Below are 25,436 nucleotides of genomic sequence, written 5' to 3' on the forward strand. Positions count from 1 at the left end.
CTTCCGGCTCCCGCAGTGGGTAATGGGAGAGCCGTCGTCATGACGACGTCTCTCCCATAATGCAAAGCGGCCAGAGGAGCCGGTGGAAGCGTCGGGACCAGGAGCGGGAGTTTCAGGTAAGTGTTTTTTTTTTTTTTTTTATTAAGTCTCTCTCTACTAGGGGGGGGATTACTATGGGGGCACTACCAAGGGGGGGGGATTACTATGGGGGCACTACCAAGGGGGGATTACTGTGGGGGCACTACCAAGGGGTGGTTACTGTGGGGGCACTACCAAGGGGGGGATTACTACGGGGGCACTACCAAGGGGGGGATTACTATGGGGGGGATTACTATGGGGGCACTACCAAGGGGGGGGATTACTATGGGGGAACTACCAAGGGGGGGGATTACTATGGGGGCACTACCAAGGGGGGGGATTACTATGGGGGCACTACCAAGGGGGGGATTACTATGGGGGCACTACCAAGGGGGGGGGATTACTATGGGGGCACTACCAAGGGGGGGGATTACTATGGGGGCACTACCAATGGGGGGATTACTATGGGGGCACTACCAGGGGGGATTACTATGGGGGCACTACCAGGGGGGGATTTCTATGGTGGCACTACCAGGGGGGGATTACTACTGGGGGCACTACCAGGGGGTGGATTACTATGGGGGCACTACAAGGGTGGGACTACTACTACGTTACTGTTATTTTATTTTATGTGCGGCCCAAACCAAGTTTTCATCTTCTAATGTGGCCCAGGGAAGGTGAAAGGTTGGACACCCCAGATCTAACCAGACTCTGAGTTCCCGTGGTCTCATCCAAGACTGCATATCCTGTCACATATGACCCATCCAGATGAAAGCGTGACCCATCAACAAAGATGATTCTGTCATCAGGGTGCACTACCTGTCTAAAGAATGGTGTTTTAAAGGAATGTGTTACCTGACCACAATCATTATTTTTTTATTACCAGTTATTTATATAGCGCACACATATTCCACAGTGCTTTACAGAGAATATTTGTCCATTCGCATCAGTCCCAGTGGAGCTTACAATCTATATTCCTTACCACATGCTCACACAATCTAGGGTTAATTTTTGTTGGCACCCAATTAACCTACCAGTATATATTTTTGGAGTGTGGGAGGAAACCTGGAACCCCCGGGGGAAACCCACGCAAGCACAGGGAGAATATACAAACTCCACACAGTTAGGGCCATAGTGGGAATTGAACCCATGACCTCAGTGCTGTGAGGCAGTAATGCTAACCATTACACTATCTGTGCTGCCTTATGAGGACCCAATTTGAGCCCTGCATGAAAAAGGAGGCCTAACAATTCCTGTACAAGAGTTAAGTGCTCCTCCATAGTTTCTGTATGGAGGAGTAAATCATCCACATATTGCAACAGGCAATCTGGTTATGAAAACACACTCAACACTTTTGCTAGTGCCCAATGAAAATATGTGGGGCTACTGTGTAATCATGCTCTGTTCCAGTTGTGTTTAACAACTAGGAAAGGACATACTTAGCCTTGTGACAGATTTTGATATTCCGTCCACTGAGGTCCATTATCCACCTCCCAAACATCTATTGAGAGACTCCAGGAAGCGTGTCCCGGAGTAGGAGGGTTAATGGAGAGTGTGGTGTACGCACATTGAGCTGCCTGAACTCTACATCATGCTCAGTCACTTTGACAGCATAATGAAAGGCTGCAAGTTGCTTTGCACACTCATCAAAACCTCTTTCAACTGGTGAAAGGAGTCTTGAAAAATACCCTAGTGGTCTACTCACAGATCGTACTTGTTGTAGCAGGACAGCTGATATAAACTCTGGGCCAGCATGGTCCTGAATGGCCATTTTACCTTTTGGGTGTGGAGTGGCTAGCACTGGGGAAATATCTCTTTTCAGGGTAGAAAATGCCACTTCCTGTGTTTCTGTCCAATCTTTTAATGAAGGTTCCTCACCTCTTAGCAGTTCATAAAGGGGCTTTGCTTTTGTTGCAAAATCCTCTATGAACTCCCTGATGAAGTTTGCAACCCCCAAGAACTTGCGTAAGTCTTGTAGAGTGTCAGGCCTGGGAAATTTGACATTGCTTCAATACGGGCAGCCATTATACCTTTTGTCCCATAAGAAATCTTACCCCTAGGACTATGACCTCAGACCTAGCCACGTTTGCCTTAATGAGACTCAATTTGAGCCCTGCATGAATAAGGAGGCCTAACAATTCCTGTAGAAGAGTTAAGTGCTCCTCCATAGTTTCTGTATGGAGGAGTAAATCATCCACATATTGCAACAGGCAATCTGGTCGTGAAAACACAGTCAACACTTTTGCTAGTGCCCGATGAAAATGTGGGACTACTGTGTAATCCCTGGGGTATTCACAAAATATGTATTGTCTATCTTGCACAGTGAATGCAAATTTGTAACGGCAGTCTTCTGTCAATGATATTGAAAACCATTGGCTATATCAATGGTAGAGAATACTTGGCTTTTGCCATTTATTCTTGCCATTATGTGTGGTGTTTCTGCAACCACTTGTGCCGACATTGGGGTGTACTTATTCAAAACTCTGAGATCAATGGTAAGTCTCCAGGTATTTGTCTCTTTTTTTAACAGACCATAAAGGATTATTGCACTTGGAATTCCCCTTTATGACCACCCCTCTTGACTCTAAAATCAGTCACAGCTTCTATGACTGATTCCATGGTTTCAGGGGGAAAACGATATTGACGTTGAGGTGGTAGATCTGGACCTTGTATGTCCACTTGGACACCAACCATCTTTCCACAGTCATTTTTTCCTTGGGCCCATAGTTCTGAGTATTGGTACACAATTGGTTCAAGATCTCTATTGTGAGAGATCTCTGGCCATTTGTGTGCTACCATATTAGCAGTGTCATCAGTTGCATTTGTGGGTGGTCCTAGGTGATGTTGCTTTATTATATAGACCTCTGAGTTTCTCGGGCCTCTCCACGACATGCAATTCACTAAATCTAAGATCCACCCATTCTGTGTCATTACATCAGTTCCAATGATGTTATCATAACCAGAGTAATGTCATTGCTGATTTCTAAAGTGACTTTGTCAATTCTATGGGTTCTCACCCCCCCCCCCCTTGTTGGTGATCAAATCCAAACACCACACACTGAGGGCTGTCTGGACGTAAATCATGTTCAACATTGGTGATTGAAATTTCTGCTCCAGTGTCAAGCATGAATTTCAATAATTTGTTTTTTATTCTGCCCATTATATGGGGTCTCCCTGAGGAATCCAATATGAGATCACACATTGGAGTCAGATCTTTAGGGACCCCTAGGCGTCTATCTAGTTGCACCAGACTTCCAGTAGGGACATCTGTTGTGCGAACTGCTATCGCTGCTTTTTGTACTTGTACTGTGTAGTTATTCACATGCTCTAGGCATTTCTGTGTTTGTTTTTGTAGAGGTTCCAATATATGTGGTTGTACATGAGTCGGTTCTTCTACTTGTCCTGTGTGCGTACCCACCAGTGCAATGCATTTTTGCATCTGGTCTATATCTGTGTTTGAGTATGTGTGTTAACATAATTTGGGTCTTCTACCTGTCTGTTATAATAAGGCTTCTTTTTGAATCCATTATTATTGCCCAGGTTGTTTACATACTCTCTGTGTGCCCCTTGTGGACAATTACGTGTATACAGTATGTCCATACTTTAAACATGCATGGCAACGAACCTTAGCCCAGGTGGAGCTGTAGGAGTAAGATGTGTTTGCCTCTATGTGTTACCATAAGTTGTGTATCGGCCATCTTGTGATCTGCTGTTTACCGCAACATGGTCCATGATTTTCAGTGATCTATTGTTTTTCAATAAATCTTGTCTGTATTCTTCTATAACCATCGCTGCATCTGCAAGCGTTGCTTCTTTTGCCGCACTTAAATGAATTGCTGTGTCAATGTACGTAAATCTTTCCACAAACATGCGTATCATGCCTTGTGGGACTTCCGTACTGTAATCTTTTGTCACCCTTCTATACATGGCTTCAAACCTACCATATAGAGACAAAGGCTCATCATGTATGTTGGGTTTAAAGTTAGATAGAATATCTGGGGTTACTTCCCAACGACCTGTTGCCAATTTCATGAGAGCAGAAAGTCTCTCTTCTTTATCATGAAATTTTCCATTTTTGGGAGTAATCTCTCCAATTGCAGCATACCTCTGGTTAAGGTGAGTGAGTAACCATAATTTAAACAACTCCATGCGATATTCCGGGGCAATGTTAAATGTTTTGCAGTGTCCCTCAGAAATATCACAAGAGGTAAAAGGGTCTATGCTGGGGTCATACTTTGGGATTTCCTTACGAATTTTTTACAGGAATTGCGTCTTCTCCATGCTATAATTTCTATAGGGAGTGTGCAATCCAGTTTCGTTACTGTGCCCTGTTTGGAGAATAGAAGCAAACTGTACTGTTTGCCATCCATTGCTGAGTCCAAAAACAGGGTCATCAACATGTGCATGAACATTAGATCCATTCCTAATGGGTGATGGGGAATAATTGAATGTACATGCTACAGGGTACCTGGGGTCACCTACCGGGGGTGTTATCGGCTGAGCTGGTTTCAGGGTGTCCTGCGCTCTGGATTTCAACCCTAGTATGTTAGGGACCTACCCTACAGAGGTTACCTGGATATGGTGGGTAGGCCCATAACCTTGGTCATGATTATGCTAAAACCTCTATTTATTTATTTATTGCAAAATTTTATTGCATAATGTATTTATATATAATTAGTAAGTTGGAGTTGAGCACCTGTGATTTGTCTTTTTCTGCACCTGCATTAATAGTCTCAACAGGTAGCACCTCCCATTATATATATTCAGGGTGTGCAGTCTAGGACCTTTTCCTATACACTCCCTTTAGTGTGCTTCTTTGTACCCCTGAAAGCATGAGACACCTTCAACCTGCACTAGCACCCCTCCCTTATTGGTTTAAAGCATGGAGTCTGGTATTGTAAAATGCACACTAGTAATAGGCACAATTTAGGTAAGTCCTACAAATTATATACTGTAGTGCAACTTTGGGTTGATTTTTGGGGCTTGGGTCCCCTAGATTGCTTTGGTTGGCCTGCTTCAGGGCATTACATTATGGGCTCTATTTATTAACATTATTTTGACTAAATAAAGTGAAAAAGGGTGTTTTCACACCCTTTTCACATTATTTTAGTATCACCTAGAGTTATTACAGGGCAATTGGAGTAGAATTCGTAAAATTCTACTCCAACCCCTAAGTATCACTTATATTTAGTAAAGCAGATCGCATTTCCCATAATTGTAATGGGAAATGTGATCCGACCAGAGTTACTAAAAATAAAATGTGAAAAAATATCGGGGAAAGCCCTGTGATAATAACGCCACCTGGAGGTGGCGTTATCCAGGGTCTCCCCCAGCTACTGGCCTCCTACTCTGCTCTAACAGGGAGAGCAGAGCCAGGAGTCGGTCACAGTAATCAGCTGTGTTGTCTAAACAGACCGCAAGCTGATTACTGTAAAAAAAAGAAAAAAAAATTGTAAAAAAATTTTTTTACTTACCTGACTCCAGGGACCGGTGATCGGGCCTCTGGTGATGACTCCCCTCCGGTCAGCTGGTCTCCCATAGTGCACTGCTGCCCGGTCATCAGGTGATCGGGCCCCAATGCAGTATGGGAGATCACCTGACCAGAGGAATGGAGAACATCACCGGAGGCCCGGAGCATGCAGGTAAGTGTAATTAAGGGAGAGGGGGGTTGCGGGGGGTCCGTGATCACGGGGGCGGGGCTTAGCACCGGGGGGGTAGCAGTGGCGACCGGTCGGCGCATGCGCGGGCACTTAATCACGGTATTTTTTGCAAAAATACCATGATAAGGCTCCGAATGGGATTTGCAGGGACAGAGCTTTATCGCAAGCTCTGTCCCTGTAAGGGATTTGTAGTAAATCCCCGTGATATTGCCTGAATTCGCAATGCGAATTCACTCGGTAATATCACACTACAATCTGCATTAAATATGCGGATTGTAGTAAATAGAGCCCTATAACACATTTTTCCTTTTTGGCACATTTTAACACTTTTACTGTGTTTATTATATTTGTATGTTCACTTCTCTATCATATATATGCAGCTGTAGCTGCTCTTACCTATCTTACTTTACACTTCATTTTTCTCATTAGAGCAATAACCTGGGGTGGCTCGGCTCAGCTCGTTTGGGGGTAATCTGCACTCTGGATTTGAACCCTAGTATGTTAGGGACCTACCCTACAGAGGTTACCTGGATATGGTGGGTAGGCCCATAACCTCGGCCATGATTATGCTAAAACCTCTATTTATTTATTGCTAAATTTTATTGCATAATGTATTTATATATAATTAGTCATTTGGAGTTGAGCACCTGTGATTTGTCTTTTTCATAACCTTAAACAGCCCTTCTCTGGCGGGGGACAGCAGGGAAAAAACCAGCGCCACACCGCGGCTTCCGGTTTACTCACCTACTATGTTGAGATCAAGAATAGGCAGAAAAGGTAGGACTGTGTCAGGCTACAGGAATCATGTGGACTCGGGTCTGGTATCCTAGGGTTGGCTTCTTTGATAGGAGAGCAAATGAAGCTGGAGGCTTAATGAGACTCCTCCTCATGCAGACTGACTACTAGAGGATGGATGTGGTACCAGGAAGTGTACAGATGGCTGTAGGCCAATAGTACATAGTCACTGTTGATACTGAGCAGACAGGGACATATATTCCAGAGTATACTGATGATATTGCACTGTCAGGAGCAGCATGGAGTTGCTGATAAAGCTGCACAGCCTGGAGCAGAGAACACGAAGATGCTGAATAACGCACAGCCAGGAGCAGGTAACACAGAGATGCTGAATACTGTACAGCCATGAGCAGGTAACACGGAGATGCTGAATACCGTAAGCCAGGAGCAGGTAACATGAAGATCAGAGCCGTAACTAGACTTTTTGGTGCCCTGTACCAGAAAGAGCATTGGCACCCCCCTCATTTTTCAAAGGGACATAATGTACCAAAAAAAGGGCCATGGCTTCATGGGGAAGGGTCAGGGAAGAGATAGGGGACACCAGGAGATGCTGGGGATGAAATAAGAGGAAGCTACAACCAAGAATGATAATAAACAGAAATTTGACAGGCCCAAACAGTGCCCCGTGACCTGTGGTGCCCTGTGCGATGGCACCGGCCGCAGTACCCTAGCTACGGCCCCGATGAAGATTCTGAATACCGCACAGCCAGGAGCCAACTTCTCTCTGAAGAGAGAAGTTGTTCTGGCCCTGAACCATATATAATACCAGGTTTAAGTAGAGCGCGGTAAGCGCCGATTGGCTGGATGGGCACGTGACCGGGAAGATCCAGAGACTGGTTGGCTGAAGGTAGTCATATGGTCATTGCCAAGATGGCATTGTTCATGCACCGCGACTGCCAGAACCTTGAGGAGATGGATGCTAACCCTGAAAGCAGTGCATCGAGACATCCCATCAGGGACTTGGCAGACGGCCTGGATGGGCATGGATGGCACCCATTAGGCCCATGTTGAATTGGGGAATGAGCACTAAGTCCATGAAGTGTGACACCCTGCTATTACGGATTCTTACTGGCTGACTATGAGCCTGTATCAGTGAGGATGGATGAGGGAAGTGGAGCAGAGTGTGGGATGTGGATGGGGAGCACAATTTGGTATGTGGATGCGGGAAGGGGAGCACAGTGTGGGATGTGGATAGAGGAAGGGGAGCACAGTGTGGGATGTGGATAGGGGAAGGGGAGCACAGTGTGGGATGTGGATAGAGGAAGGGGAGCACAGTGTTGGATGTGGATAGAGGAAGGGGAGCACAGTGTGGCATGTGGATGGGGAATGAAAGCACAGTGTGGGATGTGGATGAGGGAAGGGGAGCAGTGTGGGATGTGGATGGGGGAAAGGGAGCACAGAGTGGGATGTGCATGAGGGAAGGGGAGCACAGTGTGGCATGTGGCTGAGGGAAGGGGAGCAGTGTGGGATGTGGATGGGGGAAAGGGAGCACAGAGTGGGATGTGGATGAGAGAAGGGGAGCACCGTGTGGGATGAGGGAATGGGAGCACAGTGTGGGATGTGGATGGGGAAGGGGAGCACAGTGTGGGATGTGAATGTAAACCTGCTCTTTAGTAAATATACCCCTGGGAGGGTTTTGCAGATAAAAGGGTCATGATCAAATTGTGGGACCCAAAAAAGCGGTGTGGACAATGGAAACGTCATCAAAAGGTTGTGCGTGAAAATAATAAAATTTACAGGTTTTTCCGCCTTTGGGGAGAGCTGGGGAGCAGGGAGGGAGCTGCTGCTCTCCCCAGTGGCTGTGGCAGCTGTCACAATACCCACCTAAATAAAACAATAAATAAACAATGGTAATGATACTTAAATTAGTATATTTGATGTTGTATTTGTGCAAGTATCTTCGCTCACAATAAACCGTTTACTGTTGGTAATATCACAGCTGTCCTACTTTTGGTACATAGATTACACTAGGTATTATCCCAGCTTATCATTATTTAATTACCTCTGGATCATATACTAAAGGGCTGTAGAATTTAGTTGTTTCTGGCTCTGTGACATGTTTGCCCTGAGCACTTTTCTTCACCCTTTTCTTCTTTTTCCTTCCAGAGCCTGACTGTCGGCTTGCAGGTCGGCTGTACAGAAAGACAATAAGACTGACAATACTGGGTCACAGCTAGGCTTCAAAGATACAAGACTTTAAGCCGTTGTGGCTGATGCAAAATTGGCCACAGGCATAAGTCACTTACACCAATGTTTTTAGCTATTTGTTGTGTTAGAGAAATACGCATTAGCCTCTCTAATATATCAGAAATATGCACACAAAAGTATACAGTCAGGTTCATAAATATTGGGACATTGACAGAATGTTCATATTTTGGCCTCTATTGACCACCACAATGGCTTTGAAATGAAACAAACAAGATGTGCTTTAACTGCAGACTTTCAGATTTAATTTGAGGGTAATTACATCCAAATCAGGTGAACGGTGTAGGAATTACAACGGTTTCTATATGTGCCTCCCACTTTTTAAGGGGCCAAAAGTAATGGGACAGACTAAACAATCCTAAATCTAACTTTCACTTTTTAATACTTTGTTGCAAATCCTTTGCAGGCAATTACAGCCTGAAGTCTGGAACGCATAGACATCACCAGATGCTGGGTTTCATCCCTGGTGATGCTCTGCCAGGCCTCTACTGCAAATGTCTTCAGTTCCTGCTTGTTCTTGGGGCATTTTCCCTTCAGTTTTGTCTTCATCAAGTGAAATGCATGCTCAATCAGATTCAGGTCAGGGCATTGACTTGGCCATTGCATAACATTCCACTTTTTAGCCTTAAAAAACTCTTTGGTTGCTTTTGCAGTATGATTCGGGTCATTGTCCATCTGCACTGTGAAGCACCGTCCAATGAGTCCTGAAGCATTTGACTGAATATGAGCATATAATATTGCCCAAAACACTTCAGAATTCATTCTGCTGCTTTTGTCAGCAGTCACATCATCAATAAATACAAGGGAACCAGTTCCATTGGCAGCCATACATGCCCACGCCATGACACTACCACCACCATGCTTCACTGATGAGGTGGTATGTTTTGGATCATGAGCAGTTCCTTTCCTTATCCATACTCTTCTCTTCCCATCACTCTGGTACAAGTTGATCTTTGTCTCATCTGTCCATAGGATGTTGTTCCAGAACTGTAATGGCTTTTTTAGATGTTGTTTGGCAAATTCTAATCTGGTCTTCCTGTTTTTGTGGCTCACCAATGGTTTACATCTTGTGGTGAACCCTCTATATTCACTCTTGTGAAGTCTTCTCTTGATTGTTGACTTTGACACATACATACCTACCTCCTGGAGAGTGTTCTTGATTTGGCCAACTGTTGTGAAGGGGTTTTTCTTCACCAGGGAAATAATTCTTCTGTCATCCACCACAGTTGTTTTCCGTGGTCTTCCGGGTCTTTTGGTGTTGCTGAGCTCTCTGGTGCGTTCTTTCTTTTTAAGAATGTTCCAAACAGTTGATTTGGCCACACCTAATGTTTTTGCTATCTCTCTGATGGGTTTGTTTTGATTTTTCAGCCTAATGATGGCTTGCTTCACTGATAGTGACAGCTCTTTGGATCTCATATTGAGAGTCGACATCAACTGATTCCAAATGCAAATGTCACACCTAGAATCAACTCCAGACCTTTTACCTGCTTAATTGATAATGAAATAATGAGGGAATAGCCCACACCTGCCCATGAAATAGCTTTTGAGTTGATAGTCCCATTACTTTTGGCCCCTTAAAAAGTGGGAGGCATATATAGAAACTGTTGTAATTCCTACACCGTTCACCTGATTTGGATGTAATTACCCTCAAATTAAATCTGAAAGTCTGCAGTTAAAGCAAATCTTGTTTGTTTCATTTCAAAGTCATTGTGGTGGTGAATAGAGGCCAAAATATGAAAATTCTGTCAATGTCCCAATATTTATGCACCTGACTGTATATCCTAGAAATTAAGAAAGCACCAATCAGGGCTGTAACTAGGGGAGCGCAAGCGGGGCCACCACACAGAGCACAGGGCTCTGTGGGTGGCACCATCGCTGCCCCACGGCACCTGCATGTGCATTTATGATGAGGGGCTAGGAAGAATTGCAGGAGAGCACAAGGGGAAAAGGGAGCACAATGAGGCAGGTGGATGTGGAAGGGGATCACAATTGGGAAGTGGAGCAGTGAGCACAATGTGGGATGGGGAGGGAGAGCACAGTGTGGGATGTGGATGGGGGAAGGGAAGCACAGTGTGGGATGTTGATGGGTGAAGGAGAGCATAGTGTCGGATGTGGATGGGGGAAGGGAAGCACAGAGTGGGATGATGGAAGGGGAGCACAGTGTGGGTTGTAGATGGGGAGCACAGTGTGGGTTGAGGATGGGGAACACAATGTGGGATGTGGAAAGGGGAAGGGAAGCAAAATGTGGTATGTGGATGGGGAAGAGGAGCACAATGTGGGATGGGGAAAGGGGAGCACAATATGGATGTGGATCGGGAGCACAGTGTGGGATGTGGATGGGGGAATGGGAGCACAGTGTGTGATGTGGATGGGGGAAGGGAAGCACAGTGTGGGATGTTGATGGGTGAAGGAGAGCATAGTGTCGGATGTGGATGGGGGAAGGGAAGCACAGAGTGGGATGATGGAAGGGGAGCACAGTGTGGGTTGTAGATGGGGAGCACAGTGTGGGTTGAGGATGGGGAACACAATTTGGGATGTGGAAGGGGGAAGGGAAGCAAAATGTGGGATGTGGATGGGGAAGAGAAGCACAATGTGGGATGTGGATGGGGAAAGGGGAGCACAATACGGGATGTGGATTGGGAGCACAATGTGTGGGATGGGGAAGGGGAGCACAGTGTGGGATGTGGATGGGGAATGGGAGCACAGTGTGTGATGTGGATGGGGGAAGGGGAGCACAATGTGGGCTGTGAATGGTGAAGGAGTGCACAGTGTGGGTTGTAGATGAGGAAGGAGAAGACAGTATGTGATGTGGATGGGGGTAGGGGAGCACAATGTTGGATATGGAAAGGGGAGCACATTGTGGATGTAGATTTGGAAAAGGGGATGGGAGCATTGTGTGGATGGGGAAGGGGAGCACAGAGTGGGTTGTATATGAGGAAGGAGAAAACAGTGTGGGATGTGGATGGGGAAGGGGAGCACAATGTGGGATGTAGATTTGGGAAAGGGGATGGGAGCATTGTGTGGATGGGGAAAGAGAGCAGAGTGTAGGATGTGGATGGGGGAAGGGGAGCTAAGTGTGGGATATGGATGGGGAAAGGGGAGCGCAATGTGGGATGTAGATTTGAGAAAGGGCATGGGAGCATTGTGTGGATCGGGAAAGAGAGCAGAGTGTGGGATTTGGATGGGGCAAGGGAAGCACAGTATGGGATGTGGGATGTGGAGCACAGTGTGGGATTTGGATGGGGTAAGGGGAGCACAATGTGGGATGTAGACTGGGGAAGGGGGATTGGAGAATGGGAGCATAGTGTGGATGGTAAGGGGAATACATTGTGGGATATGGATGGGGAAGGGGAGCACTGTGTAGGATGTGGATGGGGAAGGGGAACACAATCTGGGATGTGGATGGGGAGCACAGTGTGGGATGTCGATGAGGAAATTGAAAGAACAGTGTGGGTTGTCGATGAGGACGGGGAGCACAGTATGGGGTGTAGCATGTAGATGGAGGAAAGGGAGCAGAGTGTGGGATATGGATTGGGATTGGGAGCACAAAGAGGGATGTAGATTGGGAAGGGGGATGGAAGCATAGTGTGGATGGGGAAGGGGAGCAGAGTATGTGTATATATATATATGTGTGTGTGTGTATATATTAATATATGAATAGTAAAGTATATGGGGGAGGAGCGGGTACTAATTACCTGGGCCCAGGCTTGATGGAGGGGTACAGGTCTGTCACCTGCCCCCACTTCCCTTCCTTACCTGTCAGTGACAGTCACTCTTCAACCCCGCACACGCTGCTATGTGCTGGGCTGCAGTGGGACCATTGAGGCTGCTGCTGCTGATCCTCTGGCTGTACAGGGGGGAAGGGGAGGCAGCGATCACACTGAGCCCCCCCTGGATTTGCCCCTGGCTGAGGGGCACATGGCGCCCCTCTGTGGAGTGCACTGTATCACATTTTTTTAAGGAGAGTGGGCATACCTACTGAAATTAGGCCACAGCCCTCAACAATAACCAGGGCTCTCAGCGTGTCAAGAAAGACGCAGTGTTTGAGACAAGTCAGACTTGACTCAGAAGCTGCGTGGATGTCCAATCTGCTTCGATGTTCCTGATGTTTACGCTGTTGTACGTAATTGAATAGATATGAGAAGGCAGCAGTGAGCGTCCCTAGGCTCCGGTAAGCTTCAGAAGACATTACCATATTTTCGAAATTGTGATCCACGAGAGATTTCGCAGTTGCATTCGCATTAGCTTAAAACTTTGAATCAGGCCCTATATTTGTATGTATGTATGTATGCAGAGTTGCCTACCCTCCCGAATTTCATGGGAATCTCCCAAATTAAGGTGGGAGCTCCCGCCACCATGCAAAGTAGGCTGAATCCCCAGCATTTACACAGCCATGTCTAAAAATCCGGACTGCGCATATGCGAGTCCGGAGGTAAAGGAGGTGGGGCCTGAGCTTAAGACGTAGGGGCGCACTCACCGGGTGCAGGGAGTCAGAAGTGTGGCTGCTACTGGCCTGTAGGTGTTCTGGGCACGCCTTCCCCTGCACGCAGACTGCTAGGGTGTCAGCTTATAGATATATATATGCCCATAGGTGGAGCTAGACACGCCCTTTGGGTGGAGCAGACCATGCCCACGCATGCGGCGCATTCTACAGCCACCTGCACTCTCCCTCAAAGTAATTTTCTGAAGTAGGCAAGTATGTACTGTATGTATCTATCTATCTATTATTATTATTATTGTTTATTTATATGGTGCCACAAGTGTTCCGCAGCGCCTTACAAAGTACATAAATAGATTGATTTACAGTGACTTACAGTACAATACAATACAATACAATACATTACAGGGCATGGATAATATACTTTGCTACATTCGCGACCATAACACCCAGATAAGCAACAATGCAAAGCAACCAAGTGTTAGGTGCCCTGGTAGAGAGTAAGAAGTAGATGAAGGTAGAGTAAGGAGAAGCACAAGAGGGTAGAGGGCCCTGCTCATAGGAGCTTACATTCTAAGTGGGAGGGACAGGATGGGGTAGGCAGGGAGAGAGGAGTATGTAGCAGCAAGTTAAGATGAGAGCTGAAAGGCTTTGATGAAATAGTGGGTCGTGAGAGCCCGTTTGAAGGATTGAAGAGAGGTGGAGTCTGATGGGAAGCGGGAGAGAGTTCCAAAGGTGGGGAGCAGTGCGGGCAAAATCTTGGAGGCGGGAGTGGAAGTAATCAATTGGCATGATAGGCGGCGTGCATTTGTTGAACGAAGAGGGCGGACAGGAGAGTGAAGGGAGATGAGATCAGAGATGTAAATGGCAGAGGAATGGCTGAAGGATTTGTAAGTAAGTGTGAGAACCTTAAATTGGGTTCTAAAAGGGAAGGCCAGTGGAGAGCTTGTAGGAGAGGGGAGGCAGATGCAGAGCGTTTTGAGAGGAAGATGAGCTGAGCAGCAGCATTGAGGACAGACTGGAGAGGGGAGAGAAGGGATTTGGGGAGGCCAGATAGGAGGAGGTTACCGTAGTCCAAACTGGAGCTGACCAATGAGTGAATGAGGGTTTTAGTGGCATCCTGGGTGAGAAAGGGAATAATCTTGGAAAAATTTTTAAGATGAAAATGACAGGACTGTGAGAGATTCTGGATATGTGGTTTGAGGGAGAGGGAGGAGTCCAGGATAACTCCAAGACAGCGCACTTTGGGGCTAGAGGAAATAGTTGTGCCATCAATTGATAAGGAAATTGTGGGAAGTGTGGTTATGTAGGGGGGAGGGAAGATGATTAGCTCAGTCTTAGACATATTACGTTTAAGAAATCGCTGGGACATCCAGGAAGAGATGGCAGAGAGATAGCTGGAGACACGAGTGAGGAGAGAGGGAGAGAGGTCAGGGGAGGAAAGGTAGATCTGAGTATCATCAGCATAGAGATGATATTGGAGGTCAAAAGAGCTGATGAGTTCACCTAGTGAGGATGTATAGAGTGAGAAAAGGAGAGGTCCAAGAACAGAACCTTGGGGAACACCTACTGCAAGAGGCTGTGGGGGAGAAAAGGAGCCATGAGAGGAGACAGAAAAGGATAGGTCAGAGAGGTAGGAGGATAGCCAGGAGAGGACAGTGTCACATAGACCAAGGGAGTGAAGGATTTGCAGAAGGAGAGGGTGGTCCACAGTGTTGAAAGCAGCAGAAAGGTCAAAGAGAATGAGCAGAGAGTAGTGGCCCTTGGATTTAGCCGCAAGGAGGTCATTGCTGACTTTAGTGAGGGCAGTTTCAGTCGAGTGGAGAGAACAGAAGCCAGACTGAAAAGGGTCAAGGAGGGAGTGAGAGGAAAGAAAGGTGGTAAGGCGCTTGTAAACAACACGCTCAAGAAGCTTGGAGGCAAAAGGGAGGAGAGAGATGGGACGGTAGTTGGTGAGAGTGTTAGGATCAAGGGTAGGTTTTTTTAGTATGGGGGGGACAAGGGCATGTTTGAAAGCAGACGGGACAGTGCCTGATGATAGGGAGAGATTAAGGAGGTGGGCAAGATGGGAGCAGGCAGAAGGAGAGAGGTAGCGGAGGAGACGTGAAGGGATAGGGTCAAGGGGGGAGGTGGAAGGGGGGGAGGACTGGATGAGGGACATGACTTCCTCTCCAGATACAGGGGAGAAGAAAGTTAGAGTCGGTAAAATGGAAGGAGAGGGGTGATCTGGGAAGAGAGGAGGTGGATAGCAGGGGGCTGGTGGGATATGATGTCCTGACGTATGGAGTCAATTTTAGATGTAAAGTAGGTAGCAAAGTCAAGGGCAGAGAGCGAGGAGGGGAGGCGAGGAGGGGGTGGGCGGAGGAGGGAGTTGAAGGTGGTGAAGAGACGTTGGGGATTTGAGGTTCTTGAAATATGATTGTTTAGAGAGGGAAAGGGCAGCACTGTATGATGAGAGCATACATTTGAAATGGAGAAAATCAACCTTAGAGCATGATCTTCTCCACTGTGGCTCGGCAGTTTGTGAACACTTTTGCAGGTATCTGGTGCATTTGGAATGCCAAGGTTGAGGTGTAAATCTGCGAGGGTGAATAGTGATCGCCGGAGCAACAGAGTCTAGAGCAGAAGTATGGGAGGTATTGTATAGAGAAATGGCTTGTTCATTTTCCATCAGTTTTCTTTCATAGAGAAGCTGGGGCCATTTGCTTGTGTTTGCCCTCAGCCTGAAAGTAGCCAGCCAGCCCCTGACCGGTAAAGAAATTGGGGGGGACCACTTCACTGGAAGGAAAATCAAACCCCAGGTAAGTTATATTCAGTAGTATTGTTTAACTTGATAAACTCCACCCAAATGCTCATTATAAAAACCTGTTGTCTGTTTGTTTGTTTTTTTGTTTGTTTTAAATAAAAACAGCTCAGTATAACTATATATAATAGTTTGATTCAATTCTATCGTCAGGTGCAATTACTCATATTACTCAATGTTATGTCATCATTGAACTTGCTAAAGCTTTTATAAGAATAACAAAATGACTGTACCTTTTAGTGCTGCCCTTGAATGTCTTGGCCTTATTTCCTGGAGCCATGTTACTACCTGAAACAAATACAGTAGCTATAAGTTATTATAACATGTTCCCCGTTTACACATATGCGCTGTCCATATATTGTTTCAAAAAGGGAAAGTAAAAAAAGAAAAACAAATCACATTCAAGGCTGATGTACAATAACTACACCAATGCTGGAGTCACTTTTCATTGGCTGTTGGGTTGGTGGGTGTAGTTTAGGAAAATCCACCTCCTGACTAAATGCTGGTGGAATAGAGGGGCTGATTTAGAGGTGGACGCTATTCATGATGTGCAGCTGCGATTTCTTACGGATTTCGCAAATTATGAAAACACCAGTTTCAACATTCACCTTCTGTAATATCGTGCGACTGACTGAGTAACCCTGAAACGCCCAATTACACTATCTGAGCACAGCGCAAATCCGCTGGTGATTAAGAGCACTCCTCCATTGAGGCACCATTGCTGGCACCATCAACCCCTGAGCAGTCTATGGCTCACGCGATGTATCTATCTCAAATCCCTCACAATATGGCCTCTGTGATTGCGAAAGAGAACGTAGCTGCGTGCTTTTACACTCCTATGACACTCCCATTACTCGCCCATATGACGCCCTTTTTTTGTGTTCACTTCAGGTCACCTCCCAGTTAAAGCCCAGAAATACCTATGATTCACAGTCTCCTTTTCTAATGATACCGATCCCACAACTGCAGGTACTATCGTAAAGTTATGTTCGTGCATGCGCAGTATGACTTTTGTGGACTTTATCGTACATGCATAGCAGCCAAAAATCGCTCAACTGCGCAAACATCAACACTACAATCGACCTTGGAATCAAGCTCAAAGTTTGATCCCACACATTGATAAGCAATAAATTGAATACACATGATCTATTAATAGATCACTGATAACTATGTTACACGGCACACAGGGCCTGATTCAGACGCACTCGCAAGTGGGTCGATGGTGCCCTAGTGCGCATGCGCACGACGGAGGGAGCTCCGTCGTGCGCATGCGCGAGACCCGAATAGCGACGTCCAAGCCGTCGCTATGGGTCTCGCACCAAAGGGGGCGTGCTGTCGATGGTGAGTGACAGCACGCCCCCTTTGCTGGGCGTGCTGGGGGCGTGGCTGCCCAGACTGAGGCGTTCCCATGGGAACGCCTACCGTCTGGGGCCGGCCCCACTGACATCACTAGTGATGTCAGTGGGAGTGCTTTTGGCTCTGATAAAGCCAAAAGCACTCCTGGGCTTACGGTAGCAAGACCCTACCGCAGGGTCTCGTCGCAAGCCCGATGGGTCAAGACCATCGCGACCATCTTTTTGGCCGCTCGCATAATCTGTGGGTGGTCACCCACAGCTATGCGAGCGGCCTGGAGGCCGCTCCAATATTAGGTAGGAGGGCCCTGATTCAGAGCGAGCGCTCTTGTCACAGCGTCCGGCTCTGAATCAGGCCCACAGTCTTCTATCCATTGGCATTACATTTGTTTGTTTTCAGATGTGCCAAGAGAAGTCACATCATTAGTGATGTAAATATGAATACCCATAAAAGTGATGTTTTAATATGATCTATCGGCAGCAATCAAAAATCTGATTTTCAGCACAAAACTTTTCCATCGGGGCCAAGAACATAATGCAGCAGTCCAGAGCTCAGGAGTAGATCTGACTGGTTTTGGAACACCAGTACTCACATAACAATTCTCTGGCAGAACTGATGGAAATCATCTCTTAGGCCAGATTATTTTATAGTATGTACCCTACTTAACACATTGAAGTTACACAATTCACTATCCTCTGCCGCTGTCGTGGAATATTGGCAGTGTACAGGAAATTAACAGCCAACTGGAACTTGTTAACCACTTAACTGACAAGTTTTTTATTCCTTAACTCACCTAAAAAATTGCCGATTGCCTAGAGGAATCTAACATCCTCTAGTGTTCATAGGCCCCATTGTAATATTGTAACATTAACATTAACTCCTCCCCAGCGGCAATAGATTGCACAGTGACAATAAATGTGAAAGTGGTATTACCCCTAACTCTCCCAGTGGTATTAGAAACCCAAATTATATCAAGACTTTATAAAGTCTTGATAAAAGAGCTGAGGGCTCTGAAACGTCGATCCTTAACCATTCGACTGGTTGTCTGTATTATTATTTTTTGCTGAGGCCTGGAGTGCCTCCCGTTTCATACCTACGCTATATATATATATATATATATATATATATATATATATATATACACACACACACACACACACACACACACATATATATATATACATACACACATATACAGTCAGGTCCATAAATATTGGGACATTGACGGAATTTTCAGATTTTGGCCTCTATTCACCACCACAATGATTTTGAAATGAAACAAACAAGATGTGATTTAACTGCAGACTTTCAGATTTCATTTGAGGGTAATTACATCCAAATCAGGTTAACGGTGTAGGAATTACAACGGTTTCTATATGTGCCTTCCACTTTTTAAGGGGCCAAAAGTAATGGGACAAACTAAACAATCCTAAATCTAACTTTCACTTTTTAATACTTTGTTGCAAATCCTTTGCAGGCAATTACAGCCTGAAGTCTGGAACGCATAGACATCACCAGACGCTGGGTTTCATCCCTGGTGATGCTCTGCCAGGCCTCTACTGCAAATGTCTTCAGTTCCTGCTTGTTCTTGGGGCATTTTCCCTTCAGTTTTGTCTTCATCAAGTGAAATGCATGCTCAATCGGATTCAGGTCAGGGGATTGACTTGGCCATTGCATAACATTCCACTTTCTAGCCTTAAAAAACTCTTTGGTTGCTTTTGCAGTATGCTTTGGGTCATTGTCCATCTGCACTGTGAAGCGCCGTCTAATGAGTTCTGAAGCATTTGACTGAATATGAGCATATAATATTGCCCGAAACACTTCAGAATTCATTCTGCTGCTTTTGTCAGCAGTCACATCATCAATAAATACAAGGGAACCAGTTCCATTGGCAGCCATACATGCCCACGCCATGACACTACCACCACCATGCTTCACTGATGAGGTGGTATGTTTAGGATCATGAGCAGTTCCTTTCCTTCTCTTCCCATCACTCTGGTACAAGTTGATCTTTGTCTCATCTGTCCATAGGATGTTGTTGCAGAACTGTAATGGCTTTTTTAGATGTTGTTTGGCAAACTGTAATCAGGTCTTCTTGTTTTTGTGGCTCACCAATTGTTTACATCTTGTGGTGAACCTTCTATATTCACTCTTGTGAAGTCTTCTCTTGATTGTTGACTTTGACACATATACATCTACCTCCTGGAGAGTGTTCTTGATTTGGCCAACTGTTGTGAAGGGGTTTTTCTTCACCAGGGAAATAATTCTTTTGTCATCCACCACAGTTGTTTTCCGTGGTCTTCCGGGTCTTTTGGTGTTGCTGAGCTCTCTGGTGCGTTCTTTCTTTTTAAGAATGTTCCAAACAGTTGATTTAGCCACACCTAATGTTTTTGCCATCTCTCTGATGGGTTTGTTTTAATTTTTCAGCCTAATGATGGCTTGCTTCACTGATAGTGACAGCTCTTTGGATCTCATATTGAGAGTTGACAGCAACTGATTCCAAATGCAAATGTCACACCTAGAATCAACTCCAAACCTTTTACCTGCTTAATTGATAATGAAATAAGGAGGGAATAGCCCACACCTGTCCATGAAATAGCTTTTGAGTTGATAGTCCCATTACTTTTGGCCCCTTAAAAAGTGGGAGGCACATATTGAAACCGTTGTAATTCCTACACCGTTCACCTGATTTAGATGTAATTACCCTCAAGTTAAATCTGAAAGTCTGCAGTTAAAGCACATCTTGTTTGTTTCATTTCAAAACCATTGTGGTGGTGAATAGAGGCCAAAATCTGAAAATTCCGTCAATGTCCCAATATTTATGGACCTGACTGTGTGTATATATATATATATATATATATATATATATACACACACTTATATACATATCAAAGGGAGCAGACTATGGTAGAAAGTGGAGAAGTGTAACGTGTCTCACCGTAGATCTCATACTATGGTTACAGCTTAGTACATCATCTAAAAATTACCAATCTAGACCATTTTATAAAGTTATGCCAATTGATTTACTATTCAAACTAGAGATGAGTAGTCCAGATTACCTTCAATCCGGACCACTTCGAACTTGTTAATCAGAGTCCTGGCTCTGGGTTTGCCGCCTAGCTCGGATGTCAGATTGAGGCCAAGCATCATCCTCCCAGCATTGCATTCTCATGGGTTTGGGACTCTATATAAGTAGCCGCGGCCGAGCTCTCTGCACCATTTCTCTCCAGTCATGCTTCTGCATGCTGCGCTCTGCTCTGAGGTGTCCAAGTGTGCTGCTGGGGCTGTGTCCATCTCTAAGGGGCTGTGCTGCTGGGGCTGTGTCCATCTCTAAGGGGCTATGCTGCTGAGGCTGTGTCCATCTCTATGGGCTGTGCTGTTGGGGCTGTGTCCATCTCTAAGCCATCGGGTTTGCGTACAACTCTGAATAAGGCCCATTAAGTACAAAGATCAGGAAGAAGGAAATTGGCAATTGCAGATGTTGCTGAACTAAAGTAGGGTTGGGTACGGGGTGCGTATAACCTGCTACTAAGCAGAGCCTAAAGCACATAAAGAGATCTGTGCCTCTAAACTAGCAGAGTGTTGTGGGCGGAGCCACAAGCGCCGCTCTGCCCACACCATGCTTCCTGTCTGGAGGCACTGATCTTTTATGTGCTCAGGCTCCGATAAGCAGCAGGGTCTGATGGCTGATCTCTGGCGCCCTGGATGGAGCAGGAGCTCCACTGGCACCACCCTCGCTACTCCCCTGCGTGTCGGACTTCCAGTATCGGGATTGAGACCGGTGGCATCCCGGCCGCCTGTGTGCTAACTACATCCCCTCACATATGGCACTCATTATTAATAGAAATAATACTGTAAGGGTACTGGTGACATAAGACTACACAAAGATAACTAAAGATAGGTGACATATTTGGTTTGCTGCGGTGGTGGGTTCTTTATACTGTCCCTGTGCCATTCCGGCATGCCTACCATTTGGCAGAATACAGATCACTGATCCCTACAGCGGCCATGCCACCTCTTTCAAATGCTAATCTACTTATTGAGAGTTGCCAAGTGAATGGGTATAGTGGCCATATGGATCAGCAATCCCTATTTTGACTGATGGTTGGCAGATATTGGTATTCTCACTGCTGAATGAATGCACAGCAAGTATGTCATACCCCATAGCATGGGAGGGAGTATTCATTATTAGGTACCTGGGCCACCAACTACATTATTAATTTAATATGTTAATATAAAATTTTACTTTACATGGTTTTATGAGCATATTGGCAAACTGGTGCCAGGTTGTCAGGTCTGTATGAACCATCTGAAAGTCTTCCTTGATGTCAGGCTACTTTCGCAAAAACAATTTACTAATTAATTAAGGTAATTCTGAGCCATGATTGATGTGGATATTATTGGAAGTGTGGAGAGATTAATTAGACTAAATGGGAACAGGCAGGAATTGATTATCTGTAAAAGCAGGTATATGTATAGTGTAACCCCACCTGCAAGTAGTTAAAATATGACATTTAAATATCACAGGCATGTTCTGCATAGTATCTATCAAGGGTTATTTAGAAAGAGGACACTGATCTGCAGATCTCCAGAGAGTAAACTGATAATCTGCAAACTGTTATCATCAAGCTCATTACCACTTTCACTCACATTACAGGTCGTTTACAAAACGGCACAAACGCATCACTGTGGTTGGCATTGTTTTCTTGCTGCACTGTGGCCTTGGATTTTATTCTAGCCAGGGTGCTCTTGTGTGGAGTTTCTATGTTCTTCTCCTCTTGTGGGTTATCTCCTATGGTCAAATAATATTCCTTTTCCACTGCTGCAATAACACAGGTTATTGCTGGGTCTTACTGGGTAGCCGCTCAGTGGAAAAGGGTTCGCTGAAAAATAACCCGGTTCAATGACCTGGAAATCCAACCCGGGTAGCTACCAGGGTTGGACCCGGGATGGACCTGTGTAATGGTGCAGTGTAATACCGCTTTTATACCTAAGTTCCAAGTCTGACTTGGAGGTTGGAACAGGGGGCCTGACTCAGACCCGCTTGCTAGGATGCGTTCGCACGCAGCCATCATATGCCAATGTATGCAAATCCTGTGATCGCTAGCAAGACATTAGCACGCCCACTATGTCTTGCCATGCGATCACGGTATGTATTTAGACACCCACCAGCCTGAGACAAGACGCCCACTTTCTCTTAGTAACACACGTCATCTTCAGGAAGTGCATGCAACAATCGGTAACATCGAGTAACAGCGGACCCATATGCAGAACTTGTGGCTGACCATACCCTACCACAAGCACTGTGAGTGCTGCTGTGTGACGTGTATGCTGACGCTGCGTCTTAATTATGCACACCCCTGAAACGGCGTTCAGATGCACAGACACGCCTGTGTTCGCACCACAACACCCCCATTTCCATTGGTCACCACCCGCAAACGGCATGTCCTGTCACTCATCCTAGCGGGGCATCTGTGTACATGGAGCGAACTCTTCGCGACCTCATAGACTGGTTCGCACACTGCATCTTATACGCATGCGCAGATTGCAAACATCGGCTGGCCATGTGCGAACGCATCCTAGAAAACGGGTCTGAATCAGGATCAGACCCGGAATTTAGCTGGCGCGGACCCAGGATATTCCCAAGTCGGCACCATTCATATGGGAGCCGGGTCTGCAGTGACCCGGCTCTTCTGGCGTGAAGTGGATGCTTGGAGATGATGATATAAAAGGGGTATAAATGGCGTGACCCAGATTATCAGACCAGGTCATGCCTAAAATGAGCTGATTGGTGGCTGTGGAGCAGTCACCTCTGACTTTTTATGACATCACAAGTTTAGCAGGTCAGACCCGGGTTTTTGGTGGAAAATGGGTATAAGAAACAAGTAGGGTAACTGGATACTAACTAAATCGTCTGAATGTGTGTAGGTAAATTAGTTTGTAAGCTCCACCATGACAGATGTTAATGAATTAACGTTATCTGTACAGAAGTACAAAATATGATGATAGTGTATAAATGAGTAATAATAAATGTGCCCTTTTCATGTGTTTCCCTAGAAATGAATATATTTGTGATCTGCATGTCACAACTCATCACAACTATTCAATGCAGTTCCCACAAGGGAAAAAATATAAAAATATGCTTGCACACATGAATATGAATATGATGTTCAGAGGAAACGGCATTATATATATATATATATATATACACACGCACATCTATATATATATATATATATATATATATATATATATATATACACACACACACATACACATATATATATATATATATATATACACACACACATATATACATATACATACATACACACACACCTACATACACTTTTCAAGATATTATTTTACTTATTGACTTTTATTTCAAAAACAGAACTGTAACATTTTTTATACAAACAAAGTCTATTTAGACCAAGGCAGAATTAAATTAACTAAATGTAATCAGCCTGCAGCTCTCCAGCTGCTGTATGACCGTAAATCTATACTGAGTCTATACTGAGACTTGTAGTTCCACAACAGATTGAGGAGCTAGAAATTACTAATCTGTACCTCTGTTGTAGAAAAATAATTAATAACAGGAAAAAAATTGTTGATTTAGTCACTAGTGATTTTTTTTCCATTCTCTTACCTGTGTAATGCTTTCAGCAAACATGCATTGGTGATATTATGATATATTAAGAAACTGGGAATTAATGGACCGTTGTCACAACCAAGTCTGAGCAACAGAGATTCCAGTGCTCTCTCCCTCTCATTGCAGTTTCCTGAAGTTCACTAACCACCACAACCACCACTAGGTGGCGCGCGTCTGCTATAAACACAATCGTTGCCTTAACAACAAGGACTGCATGATGCAATAATAATACTGGTCAACAAGGTTTCGGAAACGTGGATGAAAACTGTTGTTTTCTGTTAACTCTTATGTGCTGATTCAGAATATGACACTAAAAATGTTCTATCATGTCACTTTTCTGGATACAAGCAAAAATATCTTAAAAAAGGCTTAAAAATTTGCGATGCCGCCTGGAATCAGTATGTATTGTTTAACCCCTTCGCTGCTGTGAGTTTTCTCTCCATTGTGCTGTGGTAATTTTTTCACATTTGTGCTAGTCACATTCCAAGGTTTTGAGTATTAACTTAGGCGGTGATTCAGCTTAGTATGGAATTGCAAAGCTGCACGCAAGCAGGCTGGCCAGCTTGCGAGTCCAGGAAGCTGCATCCCTGGACGCAGCCCCTGGCCTTGCCACTCCTGGAAAATGGGGCCTGTCAGTTACGCAGGACCCATGCTACACATTCGCAGAACGGGTCCTGTGCATGCGCAGATCCTCGATAATTGGGAATCTGTGGTCAGCATTGCTCATACATGCAATGCTGAATTAGCCCCTTAGTTTCCAAATTGAGTGATGCCAAGTTAAAGGAAGGTATATTTGTAGGCCCTCAAATTAGTCTACCGTACTTGTAAAAGACAAAACCTTACAAGAAAAACTCAATTTCGGCAGAGTTAGCTACATGGAAGTACTTCCGATCTGTGGGTGGTGTATTTTAGGAAATAAACAAGCAGAAAAAGCTGGTCGCTGAATTACTGAATACAAAAAGTTAGGATGCCAATGTTATTGAAGATACATTTCTTACATTCGCACCTTGACAATTTGGGAACTGTGAATAATGAACATTGAAAAAAAAAAAACAATTCCATCAAGATATTCGCACAATGGAGCAACTTTATCAAGTGATATGGGAACCAGCGACGATTGCGGATTATTACTGGATTTTGAAACGGAAAGACCAAACTACTCATAGGCCCGTATTCAATTTGAGGTGCAAAGTCTGTATCCGCGAAAAAGTATTGCCGATGATGTCATTTCGCCAGGCGGAAACTTATCCCCGTATTCAATTCCAAATACTTTTCGCTGATGTTGAAAGTCAATGTAATGGACCCGGCGAAAAAGTTTCGCCTATGAATAGCAGGCGGAAAAAAGTACAGAATTGGGGTTTTGGGGTGCAAACGTCGGAAAACCATCCAGCACCCTTGGGACAGCCTCCCAAAGATAAACTGTGTTAAAAAAAAGTTAAAAAAATACTTCAG

At 45.1% G+C, this 25,436-nt stretch overlaps 1 protein-coding gene across 1 annotated transcript in view; it reads right to left on the bottom strand.

Annotated features, from left to right (window-relative positions):
* LOC148538431 (uncharacterized) overlaps positions 1-24,104 on the bottom strand; it is a 94,518-nt gene extending 70,414 nt beyond the window's left edge. The window contains exons 1-3 of the mRNA XM_088453842.1: positions 23,982-24,104; positions 16,213-16,267; positions 8,536-8,665 (exon numbers count right to left, since the gene is read on the bottom strand). Coding sequence (XP_088309968.1) covers positions 8,536-8,665; positions 16,213-16,259 — 177 coding nt within the window. The 5' untranslated portion in view covers positions 16,260-16,267; positions 23,982-24,104. The remainder of the gene's footprint in view (positions 1-8,535; positions 8,666-16,212; positions 16,268-23,981) is intronic.
* Positions 24,105-25,436: the final 1,332 nt, after the last annotated feature.

Source organism: Taudactylus pleione, unplaced genomic scaffold (genome assembly GCF_031769625.1).
Source record: "Taudactylus pleione unplaced genomic scaffold, aTauple2 ptg000040l, whole genome shotgun sequence".
Lineage (NCBI taxonomy): Eukaryota > Metazoa > Chordata > Amphibia > Anura > Myobatrachidae > Taudactylus > Taudactylus pleione.